General features: G+C 46.4%; 1 protein-coding gene across 2 annotated transcripts in view; it reads left to right on the forward strand.

Annotated features, from left to right (window-relative positions):
• Positions 1–24023, forward strand: part of Cdh5 (cadherin 5) — a 36798-nt gene extending 12775 nt beyond the window's left edge. For both annotated transcript variants that reach the window (XM_071604150.1, XM_071604149.1), the window contains exons 3-12: positions 5687–5975; positions 6896–7012; positions 8269–8433; positions 9312–9499; positions 10633–10883; positions 15655–15797; positions 16920–17044; positions 17388–17496; positions 19508–19753; positions 21924–24023. In XM_071604150.1, coding sequence (XP_071460251.1) covers positions 5687–5975; positions 6896–7012; positions 8269–8433; positions 9312–9499; positions 10633–10883; positions 15655–15797; positions 16920–17044; positions 17388–17496; positions 19508–19753; positions 21924–22441 — 2151 coding nt within the window. In that variant the 3' untranslated portion in view covers positions 22442–24023. The remainder of the gene's footprint in view (positions 1–5686; positions 5976–6895; positions 7013–8268; positions 8434–9311; positions 9500–10632; positions 10884–15654; positions 15798–16919; positions 17045–17387; positions 17497–19507; positions 19754–21923) is intronic.
• The last annotated feature ends 801 nt before the right edge of the window (positions 24024–24824 follow it).

The following is a 24824-nucleotide window of genomic DNA, read 5'->3' on the forward strand; positions in this document are numbered from 1 at the left end:
CCTGTGGCACCATTAGGAGTGGTGGAAACTTCAGGAGGTGGAAACAAATGAAAGGAAGTTATGTCATTGGGGTGGTGCCCGTTAGGAGGATATTAGGACTTCTCTCTTTGCTTCCCAGTTGCCATGAAGTGAGTAGTTTTGATCCATCATTGACTCCTTACCACTTGTCACAGGCCAAGCAATGTAACCAAGCAACTTTTATTTACCCTGTGCCACTGTATCTTGGAAGTATGTATCTTGTTTTCTTGGGTTTTGTTTTGTTTTGTTTTGTTTTGTTTTTTGTTTTTTGTTTTAAAGGTGCTCACAGCTAGAGGTTGCCTTGAGTCTCTGAGGAGACTTTGGACTTGAACTTTTTGAGCAATGATGGAACTGTTGAAACTTTGGGGACTCTTGGAAATGGACTAAATGCATTTTTAATTATTAGATGGGCATGAGCCTTTAGGGGCTGGGGTAGAATGTTATGGTTTGGATCTTAGGAGATGGGGACTTGTAGAAAGAATTTAAATCCCCAGGGTCATGAGAGGGATGTTGGCACTCTGGCCCCTCCTCTCTCTTGGCTTCCCAGATTCCATGAGAGACACAGAACCCCACCACACACTTCCACCATGATGCTCTATCTTGCCACACTCCCAAAGCAACAGGGCCAAGCAACCATGCACTGAAACTTTTCTGCCTTCTAAGTTTTTTTATATCAGGTATTTTGTCATCACATGGAAAGCTGACTAAACAGGAAAGTGATGGTGGTAGTAATGGTGTACTGGTGATTGTTCTGGTGGTAATAGTGTTGGTAATGCTGATGATAATAGAGATAGTGAAGGGGAAGGTGAGGAAGGTGATAGTGGTAGAGATGGTAGTGATGACTGAGGCACTGGTGGGAATAGAGAAGGGGAAATTGAGGGTGATGTTGGGGGTGGTGATTAAAGAGGTAGTATAGTGGTATAGTGGTGGTGGCGGCGGTGATGGTGGTATTATTGGCAGTGACAATGGTGATAATAGGGACTGTAATATAGAAGGTGGTAATGGTGGTGATCATGAAAGTGTTAAGGTAGTAATGGAGGTGGCCATGACAATGAAGGGGAGGTAAGGGAAGTAATGACGGTGTGAGGATTGGTGATGGGGGAGGTGATAGTGGTTGTGGGGGTGATGTTGGTAGTGATGGTAATGATGGTGATGGTGAAAAAGTAGGTGATAATGGAGGCAATAGTAGCAGAAGTGGTGGTGTCAACGATGGTGGTGGTGATGAATACTATGGCTCATTTTCTCTAAGACCTTGCTTTACAGACCAGATTTCACTAACAAAAGTGCCATCCATGCTCAGGCTAAGGAGCCCAGCCTGGCCTAGGGGCTTTGGGCTTATGGCAGAACCAGCCATGGCCACTGTTAAGTGTTCCCATTTGAGCGATCAGGAGGAGACTGAGCAGCCTTCAACAAAACGGTGCTGGTTACAGGGTTAATCATTCAGGCTATAGTTGCCAATCCTGATCAAGGCCTTTGATTCACATAGCTCCCCCAAAGCAGTACATCTATCACAAGGTGCCTACCCAAGCCTGACCTCCAGGGCAGAGCCTACGGCTCTGATCCTTACTTTGTCCCCCTATAAGATGTGACCATCCCAAGCCCATTTTCTGAGAGCTTGATGCCAATCTGAGTGACTGCTGAATTGTCTCACCATATCCATTTGTCCCAGTCCTCAAAACTATCCACTCTAATTCAAAGTAATGGCACACATGATGGAATTTTACACAAAAGTAGATGGCCTAGGTATTTTTTGAGAATTTTCTGTGAGGAAGAACATTTCTGAGTGCATTAAAATCTCACCTTACCAACTTCTTGGAATCTACCTATCAACTACAAGAGAGAATAGTAGGTCAAATGTCCTGGGAAAAGGACAGACAGCTCCAAGCACTGGACTGAGTAATGGAAAGAGCAGTAAACAAAGACAGACAAAGATAGATGGGGGCCCAACTCTCATGGAGATGGTGGTCTAGAGCAGGGATCCTGTGGGTCAAATCTGGCCCCCTGCCTGGACTTGTAAATACAGTTTGATTGAAAAACAATCACATCCACTTATTTACAAGTTGGTTGCTTTCCTGCTCCAATAGCAGAGTTGAATAGTTGTGACAAAGGCCATATGGCCCACAAAGCCGAAAATATTTACCTTCTAACCCTTAACAGAAAGAGTTTACCCACCCTGGTCTAGAGGAACAGCTTATCTGCAAATGGTAATAATGGAATCTCACTGGTGATCGAGAAACAGGCTGAAGAGGGACTTTGGATGATCAGGCCCAGTATGACTATGACACCAGAAATGCCCCCACAGACAAAGGAAGGGGCTGGGGACAACTGGAGGCTCTCCACGGCCACGGCCAGCTGAGCCCATGGCTCTTCTGTCTCTCCTGAATGGCTGACTGGGAGAAGTAAATCTTACAGCATGGCCAATCAGAGGGGAGACCCAGGCCCAGGGTCACATAATAAGACCAGCACAGAGCCCTCGGAGAACCCGGGGCTCCTGACTCCCAACACAAATGTGAACCCTGTGTCATAGAAGGAAATGTCATCAACCCACCTACATCCTTCCTAGCGGAATAACTGTGCCATGAATCATCTTCTGAGGAGAAGGACTGGCCCCAAGGAAAATCTATACAGTGAGTCAGGGAGAGTCAGCGGAAAGTGGGGGCCACCTGCATCATGCCAGCTCTTACCAGGACAACTGCTGGGGGCTCGCCCAGAGGTCTGCAAACAACAGGAAGAGCGTCAAGACTGAGATCTTGATGCCAATCTGAGTGACTGCATCAAGTCACTGGACACCTGGCATGAGACCAAAGGGCAGAGTGTTGGGGACAGAGGAGCCACGTGTGGTCCCCATGCTGGGAGGAAACCAAGGTGCTTGGGAGAGGGAAGCACAGGGCTTCAAGGACCACCTCCTGGCTCCCAGCTCCCAAGGACGTAATCCCAGGGAAGGAAGTCCCTGTGTATCGAGGTCAGAGCCTGAAGCCTTTGTTTACAGAGCTGGGTGGACAATGGGAGTGAACCCTGAGCAGTCTCTGCACCCACAAATCTGGGTAGGTGTGATTTGTGCTGTTGAGATGTTCCATCAAAATACAGTGATGTCAGAAACGGTGTCTCCCCAAAACCTGTTCCCCCAGCCTAACCATAGGAAAACCATCAGGCTGATCCCAGTAGAAGGCCATCCTGTGACATTCCTGATTGGAACTCCTCAAAACCATCAACGTCCACCAAATACAATGAATGTCCGAGAAACCATCGCAGCCAAAAAGAGCTCCAAGAAACACCATGACTAAATGTGGCGCAATATCCTCAACAGGATCCTGAAACAGAAAAAGGACATTGGGTAAAAACCAAGGCAATCTAAATAAATGTATTAGCTCTAGTTCATAATCCTGCATCAGTATTGGTTCCTTTATTATGAACTGTACCACATTCACCTAAGATGTTGACATTAGGGGCCAAGGGGAGCAGCTGACTGGAGTTCTATAGAATAGCTTCTCCCTTTTCCTGGAAATCTAAAAACTCTTTCAAAAACTGAAAACTATTTAAGAAAAATTCGGAGGAAGGAAACAGAAATTTGCATGCACACGAAATCTCATGCATCCTTCTAATCCCCAGCTGACTTGTTCCTCTTTCCTGTCTGCTGGGTTCTCAGGCATCCACCAGGGACCCAGTTTGAAGACTGCCATCTTATCCTAACCTGAGCAGCTCCCTCAGAGCCCCAGACGGTCCCTTCTCCTTGAGTCCCCACTGTCACAAGACCCTGGTTACAGAGCTCAGAGGAGGCTTCTTGCCCTCTCCAGCTGTTCGTCATGTCCTAGCTCCTGGACCTTAGGAACCTTCCCAGGGACCCACCTGTCACTGCCCACCCCAGCCCTGCTCCAGGATGATTGTCGTCAGCTGCTGCTGCAGCCTCCCCCTCCCACTGCCCACCAGAGGGAAAGGGTCCTCTCTCCCTATCTGCACTCCGTCACCTTCCAGACTCTTCTCTATACACTGCCAGATGTCACTGCTCTCACCAAGGACTTCAGTGACTATACAGCTGGTAAATGCTAGGGACACCTTGAAGACTTCATGGGATTGGACCACACCTTCTTGAATCTCCCTCTTCTCTCCTGAGGCCCCACAAGCTCTCAGTTTCCCGGCCTTCCTGATGAGTCCTCCTCGGACACATTCCAAGGCCCTTGCTCCATCTGACCCTTAAGGGCTGTCCTTCCTTGGAGTTCCAGTCCCTGAGGATTTGAGCCTCAGCCCTGAGAGCCAGCATAGGTTTGTGTTATCCCTGTGTGCCTACATAGGGCCTGACACCTTGTAGCCATCCAATTTTATATTTTTTACATTTAAATTCAAATTCTATTTTCTGGACTTTCTAACATCCCAGAAGAGTACCATTTTACGTGCATATATACTACCTAGTCTTGTGGTGCTGATTTTCTCTAAGATTCTATAAATGGAATGTTCAGCCCTTCTAAACTTCTAATTATATCCTTTAATTTGAGGATGTATCATTAATAATAACTGTCATTTATTGAGAGCTCTGTTCTGTGCAAGATACTTGACCCACACTATTTTCCAAATCAAATTCTTTGGTACACTAACAGCACGTGTTATAAGAAAAATGGTTCAATGGTTTAAGGGGTGCAGGAAATCCTGAATTTAACAAAGTTCATGGGAGTTCTTTTCTCCAGGACTGGACATTGAAAACCCCCAAGAAGAGAACTTTTTATGTGCCATTCCAAAACTGAATTGACTGGGGATCAGTGGAGGGCTGATAACTATTTGAAACTGGCTCTTCAGAGGAAAAGGACCCGATTGTGTAGCATTTGCCAATTTCCGTGATGTAAAAGCTTTCAGCAAAGTGATTTAGTTACCAACACGATAACACAGAGTTGGGAGAAGGCCTACATGGACATGTCCTTTCTCAGTATTCCCACCACACTCATACAAAAGACACACCTAATCTCAAGAACATACTAAAATAATTAGGAAGTGATAAATTCTGAGTATTTGTGGTCTTTATTTTGAATATGATTTATTTAATGGTAAGTCTATAAGATTTCGTTTTTTAACAATGGCTGTGTTTAACAGTCGGCTCACAAATATTTCTGAACATTTAAGCTGATGCTCAAAAGCCATGGGCAAAGGAGGAGGTTTCCCGGGACTCACTTTCAAAAGGGTGCTCTACTCACGAGGGCAAGTCAACCTCAGAAGCAGCAGCAGCCACATTTTACAGATGAGGTCATCCCAAGTCATTGAGGTTAGGTGTCTTCTAAGGGGCAAAAGTACTCTTTGGCTTCTAATTCACCAAATTCTTTCACTCAAAAAGCTACCTCCTAAGCCCCTACTGTGCCCTCAGCACCATTTTTGGTGATTGGGCTCTGCTAAGCAACTTACACCAGCTGGTGTTTGCAGTGACCTGGCTGAGAATAACCAGTAGTGGAGGTTCTTGTTAAAAACCTCAGTGTCACAGTTAGGATCTCTGACCAGCACCTACATACACACATGAATACACACGCATGCGTGCACATGAGCACAGACCTGCACACATACTTACTCACATGCAGATGCCTACATGTGCACGCTCCTGTGTGCACACACTCTGTACATGAACACACATGTGTACATATACCCAACCACCACTGCTCTTCCCCCCAGCTCATATTCTGTTCCTTCCTAGATCAAATCTAGCGTGAATCGCAAGAACACCAAGTATGTGCTCCAAGGAGACTCCGCTGGCAAGGTCTTCCGGGTCAATGCAGAGACAGGGGACGTGTATGCTTTTGAGAGACTGGACCGGGAGAAAGTCACCGAATACAAGCTCACTGCCCTCATTGTAGACAAGGAAACCAACAATAACCTGGAACCTCCTTCCAGCTTCACTATCAAAGTTCATGATGTAAATGACAACTGGCCTGTGTTCACGCACCGGTTGTTCAACGCATCTGTGCCTGAGATGTCAGCTGTGGGTATGTGCCCAATCTGTCTCTCTCCCTCCTTCTTCCCTCCTCCCCAGGCTGAGGCTCCTGTCATATCAGCCATTTCACTGTCATGATCAGGATGAAGTGGGTTCAGGGCAGAAGTTATAATTGTCACTTTATATGATTTGAAAAAACTGATCCTTAAAGGCTACACTATGACCTGGCCCCAGCCTGAGTTCTGATCAGTCACAGACTGATCCCTGATCCCAGCCATGGGCTGAGCCCTGGCCATCAGAGACACACATATGTCTTACTACTCTTTGGAACACATACTACCCACTGCCTCTGAACCCCAGGACTGACACACCAAGAGTGTGTGACAGGCTCTGTCACCAAAGTAAGAAGAATCATCTCTAGGGGTCATGTAGGAGCGGAGGTGGGGGACAGAAATCTGGACCCAAAGTGTGTCACCAGCCTAAGAAGGTCACTATTCCTTCCTCAGTCCTGTCCCAGTGTCCAGAAGGTGCCAGGAAAGAGCTTTCCTCTCTACCCACTCAGTCCAGGATCCCCAATCAGAGCCCTGGGGGCAGAACTTCCTGTTAAGTGTGAGGTCCCTGAAATTCAAGGGGATGAGAAATGTGTCACCACTCCTTTGTGTGCATTCCCAGTCCCTTGTTCTCACTTTTTTTCAGGAGAGGGAGAAGCAGCCGTTGCTCTCCTGGGCTTCTACTCCTGACCCTGATTTCTCCCCTCAAGGCACAAACACCTATGCTCTTGGCCCCCTCCAGGTTGGCCTGGGTGGGTCCCAGCCCTTTGTCCTGAGTCAGGCTCCTCAGAAAACAAAGCAGGCTTCCCCAACCCCCTGCCCATGGGGACAGAGGAACAACAGAATCACATCTGCCCTCACCCAGGAATGGAGAGAGGGGCCATTGTCACGAGACAGAAACCCCCGAATTCTCTCTCCACAGGAACCTCGGTCACGCGTGTGACGGCAGTGGATGCAGATGACCCCACAGTGTCAGACCATGCCACCGTCACGTACCAAGTCCTGAAGGGGGAAGAGTATTTTGCCATCGATAATTCTGGTCTGTGTGATGAACCCTCCTGGGCAGGCACCAGCTTGGGGGAGTAGGGGACATGAATGTTCTGGGTACAGATACTGAGGGAAGTCCAGCCTGACGTATGTCAACAACTACTAAACAGCACTATCCCATGGAATTGATTGATAGCCTGCAGAAAGATAAAGTATAGATGGTATTTATGGGGGAAGGAAGCCTATAGGTACCCAAGACATGGGCTCAAACCCAGGGGACCTCAGGATCTTGGTACCCAAGCAGTGAGCAAGAGGCAGCAGAGAGTGCTGGTTAACAGTTCTTTGGACAGCTTCAAATAGATCTGACCTGCGTTCCAAACTCAGCTACTTCCCTTCTCTAGAGACCCTGGATAAGACTACTAACCTCTGGAAGTCTTACTCCCCTCATCCAGAAAATAGGACTGCTCATCATCACCTATGATAGCCACAAAGCTGGAGTTAGATAAATCTAGGGAGAGCATAGCCACATAGCGTTTCATGAATTTTTAAAAGAAAAAAGCTTTAGACAAATTTAATTTAACAGAGTTAAATTGAGGGAAAAAAAAATTCACAAATCAGGCAATCCCAGAATCAAAATAGGATTGGAGAAACTCCAGGTCTGGATAACATTTATGGACAAAGAAAGGAAAGTAATATTCAGAAAACAGAAGTGAGGCCCAGAAAAAGCTAGACTGGTTACAGCTCAAACATTTGAACATCTGGCAGCCTGGGATTGACCGAAGCACATTTAGGTTTCAATTCATTTACATGCTAAGTTAGATTGCATTTCGTTACATAAGGACCTAAATATGCAAGTACAGAGGAATTCTCAGGTCAAACTTAGTTTGATTTAACAGATTTAAAAAAAAAACAGTAAAGACTGAATCTTGGGAGCAAGAAGGCCAGTTGTTCGGGCTGCTCCAGTGTCTTTCAGAGTAATAATAAATACATAGCAGACACCAACACTGCCCTATGGTGTACCAAGGCAGACATCATTAATCCATCACAGAACGCTTCCACATTGAGCCTGCATGTGGCCTCATGGTATTTCTCAACACAATGCTCCAGCTGGCTAGACCAATATTAGACCATCCCGTTTGGTCATTTTTAATGGAGCAGGGGTAGGACACAAAATAGTAGCCTGTAGACACATGGTTCTCAGCCTGGCTGAACAGTGGAATCACCTATAGGTTCTCTACATACAGCCCAGACATCTGTATTTTCTCAAAGTTCCTCCAGTAACATGACTCTTGGGGCTACTTTTTGCAGGACTCATTTTCACCACAAACAAAAACTTGGACCGAGAGAAGCAGGCCAGGTACGAGATCGTGGTAGAGGCCCGAGATGCCCAGGGCCTCCAGGGAGAATCAGGCACAGCCACCGTGCTAATCACTCTGCAAGACGTCAATGACAACTTCCCCATCTTCACTCAGAGTGAGCCCCTCCCTAGGGCCCTGTGTGTGTGTGGGGGGGGGGGGATACTCAGTGACTTGGGAACTCTGAGGGAGGTGTCCCAAATTCCTCCACCTCTCCCCCAACCCCAGGTGGGCCTAAAACCCAGAGAAGATGTTTGGGTGCAAGATGGGTCCTGCTCCACACTCCCAAGGCTGTCCAGCTGCCCCTGGTGATGGTCTCCTCATAGACCAGAGGGAAATCACAGGCCCTGCTAGATGTGATCACTGTGCATAGGGTCCCATTAGGACATAGGAGCAATTTCACTCAGATCCCATGGGCTCAGGAGAACCCAGACCCTGAGACTCGGCCCCAGCTAGAAAATCCCCATGAGCCAGTCAGCAGGGATCTACAGCTGGGGTTGAGCCTTACCCCACCTAAAACTGAATCCTGCCCTAAAAAATATCTTACAAGAGCCTGTCCTGTGTCCTTGGTGGGTCTGGGCAAGAGAGTTAGTTGGCTGTATTCATTGTATCCTTCAGTGCTGATGTAAATCAGAGGCTCAGCCAGCTGCAGAACCAGCCAGTTCTGCAGTGACCTTGTTTTGTGTGGCATGAGCTCCCTGAAGGCACAACTTGTCTCTCTTATCAACTAATAGGTCCCTAGCAAAGTGCCTGGTGTGTAGTCAGTGCTCAATAACCATGTGTTGGATGGACAGAGGGATGGACAAATGGATGAATCAACAGATAGAATAGACCCCTTTGCCTTAAGATCCCAAATCTAAAGAGTATTATTATTCTCATCATCATTATTTTATGTGTTCATTTTCTGGATCAAAATATGGTAGGATGATATGAAAGAGCACTAACCTCATCCATCTCATTAATCCGATGCCTTTTGGGGTATTCTATTTGCATCAGCCAAGTACACCTTTACGGTGCCTGAAGACATCCGTGTGGGCAGCCCTCTGGGCTTTCTGTCTGTTCATGACCCAGACGAGCCTCAGAACAGGATGACCAAGTACAGCATCGTGCAAGGCGAATACAGGGACACCTTCACCATCGAGACGGATCCCACCCGCAACGAGGGCATCATCAAGCCCATGAAGGTTTGTGGGTCTGCAGCCACAGCCTCAGACGTAGGGCTCGGGGCTTGCAGTGGCCATAGGATCTACCCTAGGGCTTCTCCTGGGCCAGAGACCATCAAAGGACAATGTTCTGGATCAGCTCAGAACTGGCTATGTGCCCGGGAAGACTGAGACCCAGTGTGTCAGGCAGGATTGCCCCAGAAGCAGACCTGGAGGCAAGGATTTGGGTGTGTGTTGCTTATTCAAAGAAAGTGATCCTAGGAAGCCCTGGGAGCAATTTCAGGTGAAAAGAAGGAAGCTAATACTCAGCTCATTCATGAGCGGGTGGGCAAATGGGGCCCCATCCCATGGAGGGCATCTGGGAGACAGTAAGAGCGCATCTCAGAGTTGCAGCAGGGGATGGGAGTGGGGTATGTATATACCAAGTGTTGACAGAGCACTGCTCTGACACTATCTGTCTTCCCTGTGTGCTGGCCAGTAGAAAGTCATCAGCATGCATGGAAACAATGAGTGCATGAGGACACAGGTGGCCATGGACAGTATCTGCTGATGTCAGACTATATATGGAAGAGGAGGGAGAGGTCCTGTCAGGGGGCTACAAGTGCCTCCAGAATGGCCATGCAGAGGACTGGGGGTCCTGAGCCTGAGTTCTTCTATGGCCAAGCCCCACACTGGAGATCAGAGACCCAGGGGGAGACAACGAGCCTCCCGGGTCAACAAAGCTCTCAGCAAGTGGGAAAGAAAGACCCACAAACAAAAAAGTACAGCCACTGTATTTATCGCTACACAGCAACAGAAGGCAGAGAGCATTACCAGTTAGGAGGGCTTCTGAGAGGGCCTCTGATTACCTTCTCACAGCTGCTTGAGGGATAACAAGCACAGGGGAAGCCTTTGGAGCAAAGGCTCAAGCCACTAGTCTGTGATCCTCTTAAGAGCAGACTACTTACCAGGAACAGGGCCAGGGTTGGGGGTGTGGCCCTGAGACTGCTGAAATGAGGTACAGAGCAGCTGGAAACAGACACTAGACCTGGCCAGTCTTGATGACCCTAGAAATGTCACTGGTCTGGGCTCTAGTGCCAAACAGTTGTCATTTTAGTCCTACCTTGCAGGATGCTTGGCTCAGAGCGGCGTTAGCATATTTTTCCCTCACGCAGCCCCTGGACTATGAACTCATCCGGCAGTACGTGTTCACCATCGAGGCCACCGATCCCACCATCAACCTCCGATACCTGAGTGGCATCTCGGGCAGCAACAAAGCCCGCGTCATCATCAACATCACAGATGTGGACGAGCCCCCCGTCTTCCAGCAACACTTCTACCACTTCCAGCTGCGGGAAAACCAGAAGAAACCTCTGATCGGCTCCGTGATGGCTGTAGATCCCGATGAGGCCCGGCGTAGCATTGGGTAAGGGGCAGTGGGCGTGTTGATGATGATGACAGTGACAGTCCTAGCACTGATATTCTTGTGGCTGCTGGTTGAGACCAAGAATCAGAGAGGAAAACTGGCTTCCCGCTGCACTAGTATGGGAAGTGGAAGAATCAGGGCCAGTGGCCCAAGCCTTTCCACCAACACCTCTGGCCTGCTGGGCTCTCACCCTCCCAGGCAACCCCATGGTCCAAGCTGTCCTTGCTCTGTCTGATCTCTCTTTGACTTTGAAGGGCCTGTCCTTTGGACCACAAGTCCCACGGGTCCCACCTAAGAGACCCGATAGTAAAAGAGCAGCCAATCAGATAACATACCTGAAGCCCCTTCACCAAACATGTTTTGCTAAATTTGTCTCCCAAAAATGACACAAGTAAAGACATGCTTATTTCACACACTGAAACAGTACAAAGGTCTGTAAAGAAAACTGATAACTCCCACATCCAGACAGCTCATGTTAAGTGGCTTGTAGTTAAGCAGAAGAGAGGGGGACGGGAGCCACAGGGTCGATGAACCCTCTCAGAGCATGTCCCCTGTGATCTGCCTCCTCCAGCCAGGCCCACCTACCTTTCCTTATGATCATACAGATACATAGACAGATTTATACTGAATTTGCTGTTGTTTGTGTTTTTTAAAATTTTTTTGGATGGTGTCATGTCCTGTTCATTGGCACTTTCTGTCTTACCTGGTTTTCTGTTCCTATTACTGAATACCACAGACTTGAGTAATTTATGAAGAATGGAGGTTGGTTCACAGTTCTGGAGATTGAGAAGTTCAAGAACGTGGCATCTGGTGGGGACCTTGCTGCATCATAACATGACAGAGGGCTTTCCTGGCAAGACAGAGCAGGCTTCCAGCCTAGCTCTCTCTTCCTCTTTCTTTAAAGCCACTAATGCCATCATGAGGACCCCACCTTCCTGACCTCATCCAATCCTAATTACTTCCCAAAGTCCTATCTCCAAATGCCATTAACATATGAATTTGGGGATCAGGTTTCCAACACATGAACATGTGGGGAATGTGTTCAAACCAAAGTACTTGCTACTCTATCCTAACTAGATGTCTTTCCTCCACCCTCTGGAACGAGCTATGTGATATTTGATAGTAAGTATGACTTCAGTCCAATTTTATTTTATTCTACCTGGGTGGCCAGCAATGCCAGCACCATTTTTTTTTAAATTTTTTTTTCAAATTTTTTATTGTTGGTTGTTCAAAACATTACATAGTTCTTGACATATCATATTTCACACTTTGATTCAAGTGGGTTATGAACTCCCATTTTTACCCCGTATACAGATTGCAGAATCATATCAGTTACACATCCATTGATTTACATGTTGCCATACTAGTGTCTGTTGTATTCTGCTGCCTTTCCTATCCTCTACTATCCCCCCTCCCCTCCCCTCTTCTCTCTCTACCCCCTCTACTGTCATTCATTTCTCCTCCTTGTATTATTTTTCCCTTTCCCCTCACTTCCTCTTGTATGTAATTTTGTATAACCCTGAGGGTCTCCTTCCATTTCCATGCAATTTCCCTTCTCTCTCCCTTTCCCTCCCACCTCTCATCCCTGTTTAATGTTAATCTTCTTCTCATGCTCTTCATCCCTACTCTGTTCCCAGTTACTCTCCTTATATCAAAGAAGACATTTGGCATTTGTTTTTTAGGGATTGGCTAGCTTCACTTAGCATAATCTGCTCTAATGCCATCCATTTCCCTGCAAATTCTATGATTTTGTCATTTTTTAATGCAGAGTAATACTCCATTGTGTATAAATGCCACATTTTTTTTATCCATTCATCTATTGAAGGGCATCTAGGTTGGTTCCACAGTCTTGCTATTGTGAATTGTGCTGCTATGAACATCGATGTAGCAGTGTCCCATTTTTTAATGTCATTATTTCCCCAGCATGCTGGGACACTAAGTTCTTGTGTAGACTTGAATCTCTTTCTGGATTCTCTATAGTTCTTTGGTACTCTGTTTTATTGTGACAGCTTTTGCTAAATTTTAGTATGTGTAAGGCAAGCCTCTCCCCCATTGTTTCTTTTTAGTTTTATACAATTTTTATCTATTCTGAAATGTTCATCCTTCCATATGAACTTTAAAATCCTTTAGCTAGTTTTTAAAAACATTTGAATTCCAATAAGACTTATGTTTATGTATCAGTTTTGGAAAAGCTAATGTTTATTAGGCCTTAGGTATTAGGCCTTCTTATCAAGGATAAAAACATTATCCTTGCATTTCAGTCACATCTCACAAATGTGGGGACGACTTCTTCTTTATTCTATTCCATAGTCTGTAATTACACTTTTTATTGCTCCTTGGACCCATAGGTTTATTTAAGACATTGACTTGGATTGTTTTTCTTTTTATTTACAAGTGGTAGGGGTTTTGTTTTTGTTTGTTTGTTTGTTTGTTTGTTTTGGACTTGTTTTAGTTTGTTTTGTGATGTAATTGTTTTAGTCAGCTTCAAGTCCCTGTGACCAAAACACCTAACAAGAACAACTTAGAGGAGGAAAAGTTTATTCTGGCTCACTGTTTCAGAGGCTCAGTTCATGATCAGCTGACTCCAAAGCTCTGGGTCTGAAGTGAGACGTGACATCATGGCGGAAGGGTTTGGAGGGGGAAAACAGCTCAGGACATGAGAGCCAGGAAGCAGAAGAGAGGGGGACGGGAGCCACAGGGAAGATGAACCCTTCCAGAGCACATCCCCAGTGATCCACCTCCTCCTGCCCTGCCCACCTACCTACAGTTACCACCCAATCAGTCCATTCAAACTAGGATGAACTGATGAGGTTACAGGTCCCATCATCTACTCATTTCTCCTCTGAATATTCCTGTGTTAACAGAAGCTTTGGGGGGACACCTCATAACCAAACCATAACAACAGTGATAACAATGGTACTTGTGCCCATTTTTTCTAAAACATCAAAGCTTTTGCTTTGCGCCTTTTAATTTTTCTATTCGGCTTACTAAGATTTACAACTATTTTACCTTCATTATGGCTTGTAACTTCTGTGCTATGAAATTACCCAATTTGTTCTGCTTGAATATTTGGCCTTCGGTTCCATGCTGCCTAATGTTGAGTTTGTTGGTTTGGTTTGTTTTCGTGTTGTTTCTATTGGCCTGATGTAAATTTTCCATCCTTTACTTTTAACTTTTCTAGGTCATTTGACATTAAGTTGTCTCTTGAAAGGAGAATGCACGTGGCTTTGCTCTTTCATCTAAACTGACACACTTTGTGTTCAACCTATTTACGTTTTTTACCATAAGTGATATGTTTGATCTTAATTCTTTTAGTTCTTGTTTAACACTTCCCATTTCTCAAATGTAATGGTGTTGTTTCTTGTCCTTCATCCTTGCTATAAACCTATTTATCTCCCCCTCCTAGATATTTGGGTGGAATATATCCATTTTTTACTTCTACCTATCAGATTCACTTCTATGTATAAAATTTTAAATGTTTTCCTGGATTTATATTTTCTAGTTAAAACACTACACACACAACACACACACACACACACACACACACAAACACACCATTGCATTCCTATGTATGATAAAGAAATCAACAGCTTTATTCTAATTCCTCCTAAGCCAGGTTTTTACTTCCTATTGAGACATTTCTTAGAGTAAGTTTTCAAAAACAAATTTCAGGACCCATTATTGTGGGTGATACATTTCCTAAGTTCTTGCATATTTACAGAAAAACTTATGGGTTTTTTTTCCTTCTTATTTTAATATCATCTGGGTATGCTTATATAATCCTCAGATAATAAACACTTTCCTTCAAAAAGACTATCAGTGTTTTCTCCCACTTAATTTTATGGGGGCATCCGGGGTGAGTCTTATTTCTCTTTATTAATAAGGAATTCATTTTTTTCCTGAGAGTCTGTCCTCTTTTTCAAAGTTTCTTCACACAGCCTTGAAATTCAAAAGTCCCATCAAGATATGCCTAATTAAACACGCCTGATATCAATGGCATCTATTAATCTATGGTCTCCAGTTTTTCCTTAGATCAGGAAAGTTTTCTTTTATTATATTTTTGTTATTTCTTCTGTTCCATCTGTTCTGGAATCTTTCTCAGTCATAGCAACTATTTTTATACATATGATATGTATATTGACATATATATATACATGTAAACACACATACACACATTTTCATAACTTTCTAACTTCCTGATTTCTGGGAGAACTTTTCCATTTTTTATTTCACAAATTTTATCTTCTTTGCTACTTCTTATCTCTTTCAGCTCCTTTTCTATTTTTTCCTGACTCTTTCCCTCCTATCTTTTCATTGATCACACACACAAAAGAAGCCGTTTTGTGATCTGGTTGATTAGAGTGTCACCTGCTCAGCTATAGAGGGCTACTGATAGTCTCAGGTACCCCTTTCATTCCGGAGCCAGCACCCTTCAGATCAGACATGGTCTCACTCCCCTGAATCCCTCTAAGTTGTATGCTCATGCTCTGGGTGGTAGAAAACAACCAGAACTGTGAGAGAGGGGGATGGAGAAGGATGTAGGGATAGCTTCTGAAGGGCCTCGTCTGTCATGCTGAGGAAAAAAAATGCTCATCAAAAAAATAATGGAGGGCTGTGACTCAGCGGTAGCACACTTGCCTGGCATATGTGAGGCACTGGGTTCAATTCTCAGCACCATGTATAAATAAATAAAATAAGGGTCTATCAACAACTAAAAAATATATTTAAAAAAAAAATAATGGAAAGCCATGAAACTCTTTCCCCTGGACAGATACGCCATCCGCAGGACCAGTGACAAAGGCCAATTCTTCCGCATAACCAAACAGGGGCACATTTTCAATGAGAAAGAAGTGGACAGAGAAACCTACCCCTGGTATAACCTGACTGTGGAGGCCAAAGAACTGGATTCTAGTGGTGAGTGTCCCCATCTCCAGAGGCTTCCCCCAGCCCCGGGCTCTTCTCTTTTTCCCTTGTTCTTTCAAAGCTGGTATCATCTGTCATTTGAGGTCTGTAGAGGTGTTACAAACTCCTTGCAAAGCATCCCTGGCTGGGAATGCTATCAAGCTTCCATGCCTTAGTGTGGTCCTTGGGCCAGCTGTATCGATGTCACCTGAGACCTTGCTGGCAGTGCAGAATCTCGGGCCTCACCCCAGACTGAATCAGAATCTCATGTGTGCAACAGAGTTTGAGAAGCACTGTTATAAAAACAGGCTAAGTAGATGTCTCAGTGATGAGCATCACCTGCTAAACATAGAGTTTCCCGGACTCCCCTCTCGATGTTCTGGAGCAGTGATCAGAGACCGAGCCAAGGATGAGCATGTAACAAGAACCACGTGATTCTTCTCATCAAAGACATTTGGTAAACTCTTTTTTTGTAGGGGAGGGGAACAGTATTAGCACCAGTTAATGGGTTTAATTCAAAACCTGAAGCAGTTTTCAACTCAAGATTGTTAGATTCTCCAAAAACTGTATAACTTCTGACAAATGGAGGTTCAGCATGACCTATATGAGAAAATCACAACCACCCTCAAGGGGAAGGATAGATATTCCCGCTAAACCCAGGTCCCCCTGGTCCCAATAATATAATAATAATATTATATTATTCAAATAATAATTCACCCCCAGAGAGGGGGTGAATTGTTATTTGAATAATAACAATTACTTATTAAATTACAGGATTTTAATGAATTATGTTTCTTACTCTATTTTAATGAATTATGTTTCTTACTCTAATTATTTTGATGAATTATGTTACTTACTCTAATTATTAATTTTGTTGTTGAAACTTTTTTTAGAGGCACTTAGGTTGCTTACCTTTTTGATTTTTTATAAGTAATACTTCAGCGAACTTCCTCTTGTGCAAAGAGTTACCGGCCACCTCCTCCACACTTCCTCCATCCAGAATGCTACCCCTGGCCTCTCCTCTAGAGGCCTATGGAGCCTCTTCCTGGAAAAGAGTGGCTTCCACTCTTTTTCCATCCCCCAGGGGTTGGCATCAGCTGAGCCCACTCTGGTGACCAATCCTCTCCCCTGCAGGGATCCCCACAGGTAAAGAATCCATTGTGCAGGTCCACATTGAAGTTTTAGATGAGAATGACAACGCTCCGATGTTCGCCCAGCCCTATGAGCCCAAAGTGTGTGAGAATGTGGCGGCCGGCAAGGTGAGTCTGGGTTGGGCGGAGGGTGAGGCAGTGCCCCCTGGAGGCAGGCTGAGGGGCAGACAGCCAGCTGCAGTTCCACTGAGTTTCCTGCACTTTGTATCAAAGTAATACCATCCCCATTTTCCAAATGAGAAACTGAGCCTCAGACAATATCTGAAGTGTAGATGAAGAGCCGGGGTCAGGGGTCAAAGACAGTGGAGGAAAGAGTGACTTTGTGGAGACCACGTAGGTCAGGGTTGCAGGTGAGAGGCAGCCATGCTCAGGTCTAAACCCAAAGTCTCCATGCCTGAACCCCAGACCACTCCAAAACCACACTGACCATCCCCCATCTCCCATACTCCAGCTGGTTGTGCAGATCTCTGCAATAGACAAGGACATAACTCCACGGAACGTCAAGTTCAAATATGCCCTGAGTACTGAGGACAGCAACTTCACCCTCACGGATAATCATGGTGAGCAACACAGCAATCAGCAGGCTTGTGACAGGGTCCAGAATGGGGTTACTTGAGTCTTGAGGCACCAGAATCGAGGACTAAGCCAGAAAGTGGGGGCAGTCCCCCACATGGATTTTTATGTTACAGGACATTTTGTACAATTTCCACTATATAAATCATACAGTGGTCAGAGCCAACTTGACCAAACTGCCACATCCACATAGTTTGCCATTCCCCTCTAAGATGCTCTGATCAAGAGGAGTACAGAATAGAGAAGGGGGTGCAGGCAGCTAGGTCCATTCACGAATGAGTCAAATAATCGCTCTCCACGTGGGGGGGTCTCTGTGCCTCAGAAAGATTTCAAATCGCTCTACCACGTGGAGCTTTGAGATCTCTCCCAAACAGTCAAAACTGTGAAGCTTTCAATCCCAAGAATATCATGAATTTTGTTTTAATTCAGCTACAATGACTACTTACCATCAGGTGGCCCCTAAACAGGATCTGCTCCACCAATCACAGCACAGCACAGCACATCTGACCCACCAATCAAAACCCAAAAGTCAGCCACTATGAGGTCAGTAGTGGCTGATCAGAGCTTCTGATGGATGTGCACTTACTGCAACGTTGATGCTGAGTTGACTTAATTCTAGTCAAAAGTGCAAAGGTTTTCATGGCCTTATCTGCAACTTCCTCAGAAAAAAAATAGAGGAAATCCTCCTAAGTTTTAAATAAAGCAATCCTTCACCCAGGATCTTCAGGGGAGGTGACCTCTGCCATTCCTTATTGACAAGCCTGTGAGGACCCCTATATTGAAACAGCCCACTGACATCCCCTGTCAGTGAGGAGCAGACCCAGGGATCAGCCACAGACCTGTCTTAAGAAGCCTCCTGTGGGATGAGAAGGGGATTATGTGTTGACAATTAATGACAGACCATTCAACACTTTGCTCTCTTTCACAAAATGTAATGTGGCAAAAATACCATTCCTAATGTCTACCTGAAATGCACCTGGGCAGGGCCTGCCATGGGGTAGAAGCTTAAATGCCACCCTAAAGACACATGCAACCAGAAGGTAAGATTCTGTGTATCTCAGATTCAGTTACACATGAATATCCTATATGTCAAATATCCCTCATTTCTCCCACAAAGTGCCAATGGCATATCATTTATTTTTTATTTAGACTTAAGACTTCAATGTAATTATGAATAATGAAATGTAATTGCCTTGCATTTGAAAAGCCTTGACTTTCAACTGGTTTCCTGAGCATGTCCACCCTGTTTGATTTAGTAAACCCTCTGACCATTGGCATCACACTTGCCAGGAACCAGAGAGAGTGAGAGAGAGAGAGAGAGAGAGAGAATGAGAATGAATGTGTGTGGGTGTGTGTGTGTGTGTGTGTGTGTGTGTGTGTGTAAGCTCCCTGGGAGATTCTTATGTACAGGAAACCAGTGGAGCTGGGAGGGGAAGCCAATATTTAGACAAAGCATATTCCTAATTGTAAACTGGCCAGAGAACCCTCAATGGCAAATGCAATCATCCTCTCACTGCTGGGGATCAGGATATCATTTTTGCTATTGTAAATCTCCTCTATAACAAAGGATTCTCTAAGATGGCAGACACAGGTCTAGGAGTTAGCCCAATGCTAAAAGACTTTTTAAAACTTTACTTTCCTGATTGCTGTGGAAGCCTGAAGCAATACAGTAATTAGTTGAGCCAAAGAGAAAGTCCCCTGCTCTTGGAAAAGGGGTTGGAGATAAAGAAGGAGACTGGCACATCAGTTGCCCACAGGATTTTAAATTCCAGATGAACCACTCTTCTCAGTTTGGACCATGCAACTGCCTAAAATATCCTCTCTAGGAAGGAACAGGCCTGTGCTCCAATGACTGGAAATGAGACAGGGAGACACTGGGCAGAGGAGCAGCCCAGGCAGCAGGGGGCTAGTGCAGTTGAGGAGGGCTCCCATGTTCCATCATGCAAGGGGGTGGACTCTCCTAGAAACAGCCTCATTCTATCACCTTGGTGTTTCCAGATAACACAGCCAATGTCACAGTCAAGTATGGACAGTTTGACCGGGAACGTGCCAAGGTGCATTACCTGCCCATACTTATCTCGGACAATGGGAACCCGAGCCTGACCAGCACCAACATGCTGACCATAGCCGTGTGCAAGTGCAACGAGTGGGGAGAGTTCACCTTCTGTGAGGAGGCGGCCGCCCAGATGGGTGTCAGCATCCAGGCGCTGGTAGCCATCTTCCTCTGCATCCTCACCATCACAGGTCAGTGCCCAGGGCGTGGGGAGGAAACACTGAGGGGGCTTCACAGAAGCCAGGGATCCGGGCTCAGTGCTGTATCCAACCCACAAGGAAGCCTGGGCCAGTGCACCACCCTGGGCCTCAAATTTCCATGTGCAGAATACAGGGATGCTGAGTTCCACCCACCTGGGTACTAAGGACAGCACAAGGAAGAGGGGAGGATGGGGCAGGGCTCAAGACCCCTCCCCACTCTTCAAGCCAACTCCTTTTCAAAGTATCTTGGACCTGGATGGAGCTCAGTGGTAGGGCACTTGCCTAGCATGTGTGAGGCCCCAGGTTCAATCCCCGGCACCAAAAAATAAATAAAAATAAAAATCTCTATTTGCACATTCACTCATTCAACATATACATTTTGAGCACTTATTGTGTGCCAAGCACTGTTCTTGGAATTTATTTACTTAAACCTATTTTAATTTTAAAAAAAAAAATTAAAAAGTTCTAAAATGGAACATTTGAAAACCTCCAGATTGTCACTGTAGATTTTCTTTGCTTTTATAGAATTTCTCCTCGAACTTTGATATTTATTTGTTTTTTGTTTTTGGTTATGGTTTTTTGGTTTTTGTTTTTGTTTTTTGTTTTCTGGTTTTGGTTTTTTTGTTTTGTTTTGTTTTTTTGTTTTTTTGGTTTGGGCTTCATAAGTTTTAGGAGTTTGCCTTAGTTTGGGTTCCCCAGAACCAGGAAGCAAACCCTGGGCCAAGGATTTGGGGGCAAGTAGTTTATTTGGAGATCTCTTAAACAGGAGGGGGACTGGAGTAGAAAGGAAGACAGCCATAAAGGACCAGTTGTCACAGAAATTACCCAAGGCCATAAGCTTTGTCCCATTGAAGGAATAGAAAGCAGCATGGAGTTCCCTTAGCATCCTTCCACAGGAGATGGGGAAAGTAATGCCAGTCACTGAGGGCTCCTCCCAAGGGGATAAATTCTCCTATACTTCACCTGCGGTCAGATGAGCCCAGGGTCAGTCCTACAAGAAGCCAATGGGGGATCAGGTCAGCTTTGCACCACAGTGACAAGGACTAGGATGCTGTGGGGCACCATGGTATATGCTTCAGGCCTTTCCTGATAGTGGCTCCCCTGGGTGTGCCCCACCCCTGGCTTCCATGATACAGAGTCCAGACCCAGAATCCCCCTCAAATAATGCTTAATAATAAGAACAAAATGGCATTGCCACCACCTATAAAATTGCATTCAGCCTCATAACCACCCTCCCCAAATATAAGCAGAGCAGGAAAAAAAAATCATCATTTCCATTTTACAGACAAGAAAACTGAGACTCTGGGAGATGTCTCCCAGGGCATCCAACTTTCCTTATATATAGAAGAGCTTGTGAAGTAACTCAAGGGGAGCAGGACAGAGCCCAGGGTGATGACCTGAGCCTAATTTTAGGAACTCTCTGTACCACATGGTCCACCCCCTTTTCAGGGATCTTAGACACTGATAAGCCACACCCCTCAGAGTTTCCACCAGGGTGGAGATCCACAGGACTTTAGGTGAGTCGCTCAGCCTCCATGAGATCAGTTTTCTTGACTATAAAATAGAAATAGAAATAGAAAAACTATAAAATAGAAATAGTGAGATCATATGAGAATGTGCCCAATATAGTCCCAAGCATGTATACAGTAGGTGCTCGATAGAGTGGTGGCTACTGTGCAATGAGTATCACGTCCGCCAGCACCACCATTATCCATTATCATCATCACAGGCTCAACAAAATAATGACTCAGAATTCAAAATTCCAACTCTTTCCCCACTTCTGCCCCAACCTCCTGGCCTTTTGGAGATGACATGGAAATATTTGCCACCCAGGTATGAAGAGATAGGAAATGAGGATGCAGGTAAAAAGGACTGAGACAGGCAGAAGAGAATGAACAGGCTTCCTGCTCTGTTCACACCACACCACCCACCGCCCTGTCAAGAGCATGGGGGAGGGAAGATGACTATCCCATGGGGTGGGGTGGACCCCCCTGGTGCCTGGACCCATCCAAACCTACATTGGCCCAGCCCTGGAGGTATCCCTGGGAGTCTAGGCTGGCCTTGGATCTGCAGCGAGGCAGGGAGGAGCAGGTGAGTGGGGTGGGGACACCGGGCGCTGAGTCTGGTCTGACGGCCCTTCGCTCTTCTTGCTGGCTGGCAGTGATCACCCTGCTCATCTTCCTGCGGAGGCGGCTCCGGAAGCAGGCCCGTGCTCACGGTAAGAGCGTGCCAGAGATCCACGAGCAGCTGGTGACTTACGACGAAGAGGGCGGCGGCGAGATGGACACCACCAGCTATGACGTGTCAGTGCTGAACTCCGTGCGCCACGGCGGGACCAAGCCCCCACGGCCCGCGCTGGACGCCCAGCCCGCCGTCTACACCCAGGTGCAGAAGCCACCGCGGCTGGCGCCCGGGGGACACGGCGGGCCCGGGGAGATGGCCACCATGATCGAGGTGAAGAAGGACGAGGCAGACCAGGATGGAGGCGGGCCCCCCTACGACACACTGCACATCTATGGCTATGAGGGCTCCGAGTCCATCGCGGAGTCGCTCAGCTCCCTGGGCACTGATTCCTCTGACTCAGATATTGATTACGACTTCCTCAATGACTGGGGTCCCAGGTTCAAGATGCTAGCGGAGCTATACGGCTCCGACCCCCGGGAGGAGCTGGTGTATTAGAGGTCATAGCCCTCTGGTCCTGGGGACCCAAACCCACTGCAGCCCAGGCCGTTCAGACACCAGGCACTAAGCCTTCCAAGTGTGGCACTGACTTTCCAGTCCAGCACCCTCTCTGGTGGGCACCAAAGACCTCACCATCCCCAGGGTAGCAAACTCCAGGTCTCTGAAATATCTAGGAGCATATTTCAGTGATGGCTACCCCCAAATGCTGGGAAAGTCAGTTCTGGGCTTGGCACCCAGACCACACATCTAATCCAAAGACTTACTCTGGCTCTGCAAAGCTGCCAAGCAAAGCATATCGTGCTCAATAGCTGGGAGGTCTTCCCCAGAGGTCCCGGGGGAAGTGGGCTGGTGAGATCCTGGTGACTGTCTGCCTGGTGACAGGGCTGGATGGCATGACCTGTGGGATAAGACTCTCTGCAGCCCTGTTCCAAAGGAGACTAAGCCTGTCCATCATGCCTGCCCTCACAGCCTGCCTGCTGTGACTCCCTCATGCCTTCTCAGTGCCCCACCATTCCCCAGCCCCTCCCCAAGCCTGACAAGAGGAAAGAAGGGGCCACCTGGCAGCTCCTGACCTTGGGTTGAGGTGACCTCACTGGCCTGCCACTCCAGTAACTGTGCTGTACAGAGCATTGACCCGGTCAGCCAAATTCAGGGAAGTGGCTTGTTGAACCTGAAGCAACTGTGAATTCATCCCGGAGAGACAGTGAAGACTAAGATTGACAGATCATAGGGTGAGGGCCACCTCCATTTACCCACCATCTCTGGAGGGCCTCTGGTGTAGGTGATACCCCAACTTGACACTCATCCACACCCACCCAGGCTTGCCCGTGAGAGGGCAGATGTTTCTGGAGCATATGAGCCCTCCCTGTCACTGCCTCAACAGGTCACTCGAGTTCCCCCTTTATTTTCTCCATCTACTTATCTCTTGATTTAGAGGCAACCAAGATGTGGCCCTCAACAAGTCTGGCCAATGTCCAAACCCAAATGTGAGTGTATGACAGAGCCATGCCATTTGCCTTTACGCTTCGTGGTTGCCACATCTCAGGGAACTGACCCCCAGGCACACCCTGCGGAAGGCGAGGCCCCTGCCCTGCCCAAGCTTGGCAGCACCTGTGCATTGCCCACTTTAAGCTGCGTGTGGAACTTTTCACTTTCACTTCACTTGTGGAAGTGGCGTTCAGATGAGGAGAGGGACAAGGGAGGACACAAGCTCTCCGGCCCACCCTTCATCACAGATCAAGCCGCCTTCCCCTGCAAGGGCCCTCACACTGCCAGGCACTGTAGGTAACACTGACAACTTTTTAAACCAATGATTAATTTTTCATAATTATTTTACTAATAATACTTACAAGTTCGTAGCCCTCACAAACATATAGAATAGGGTTGTTGCATAATAAGCAGGTCGCTATTTAGGTTAATAAGTTTAATTCAGGATTTTTAGTTGAGTAAACAATTCTTGTAACCTTGTATTTTCTGTAATTGTAGTAATTGCTCTACAGATAATGACCATATATTGGCCACACTGGTGAATGAGACGTACTGTATTTTTTTTTATACCTAAATAAAGAAAAATCTTGAATTTCTTCTATTTCTAAAGCTGGGAGAGCTCATGTGAAACAAATACACGTGTGTATACACACACGTATATGAACACATGGACACATACATATACACGGGTACACATACAACTGCCACCGACATTATCAAATGAACCCAGTGGGAAAGGGAACATTCAAATCACCAAGAAAATGGATTGCAACAGAAAATAACAAGGGACACTGAGTCCAGCCTTCTCTCTGCCCAGCATCCTCCCATACTCCCTATGCACACCCCAGCCCTCCTGCTCACAGTCTACGCTGAAGGCAGGGCCTCAGGTACCTGGGGCTGCAACACCACTTGCAATTGGCAAATAGGGCAGGGCCTTTCCTTAGCACACACACAGTCCTACACATATATGGACTTCTAGAGTCCTGAGAATATGCCAAAGTTTTCAAAACCCTCCATGGACAGCTCATTCCTCAACTTTTCCTTTTAAATTTTTTGGTCAGCTCCTTGTTCGCCCAGCTGCTATCCCTGACTAGACATAGCCGCTTTGTTAAGCAGTCACTACTGATTGTTTTCAACAAATGCCCAAAGAGAAAAGGCTGTTTGCATCAAGTGAGCTTCAAATCAGAAGCGCCCAGGCCCTAAGTCACCTCCGAATGAGACAGTGCCTGTCATTTCCAACCCTCCAGTGGGGCCTGGCTCTGAGTTCTTGGCCACTCCATCCATCTCCTCTGTTTGGCTCCTGTTTAACCAGAGGCAGGAGGAGAGATCCTCATGGAGGCTGAGGGCCCACCCTGAGTCTGGAGGCTTTAGCCAGCACCATGGCAGAGCCCAA

The sequence above is a fragment of the Marmota flaviventris genome, chromosome 18 (assembly GCF_047511675.1).
Source record: "Marmota flaviventris isolate mMarFla1 chromosome 18, mMarFla1.hap1, whole genome shotgun sequence".
NCBI lineage: Eukaryota > Metazoa > Chordata > Mammalia > Rodentia > Sciuridae > Marmota > Marmota flaviventris.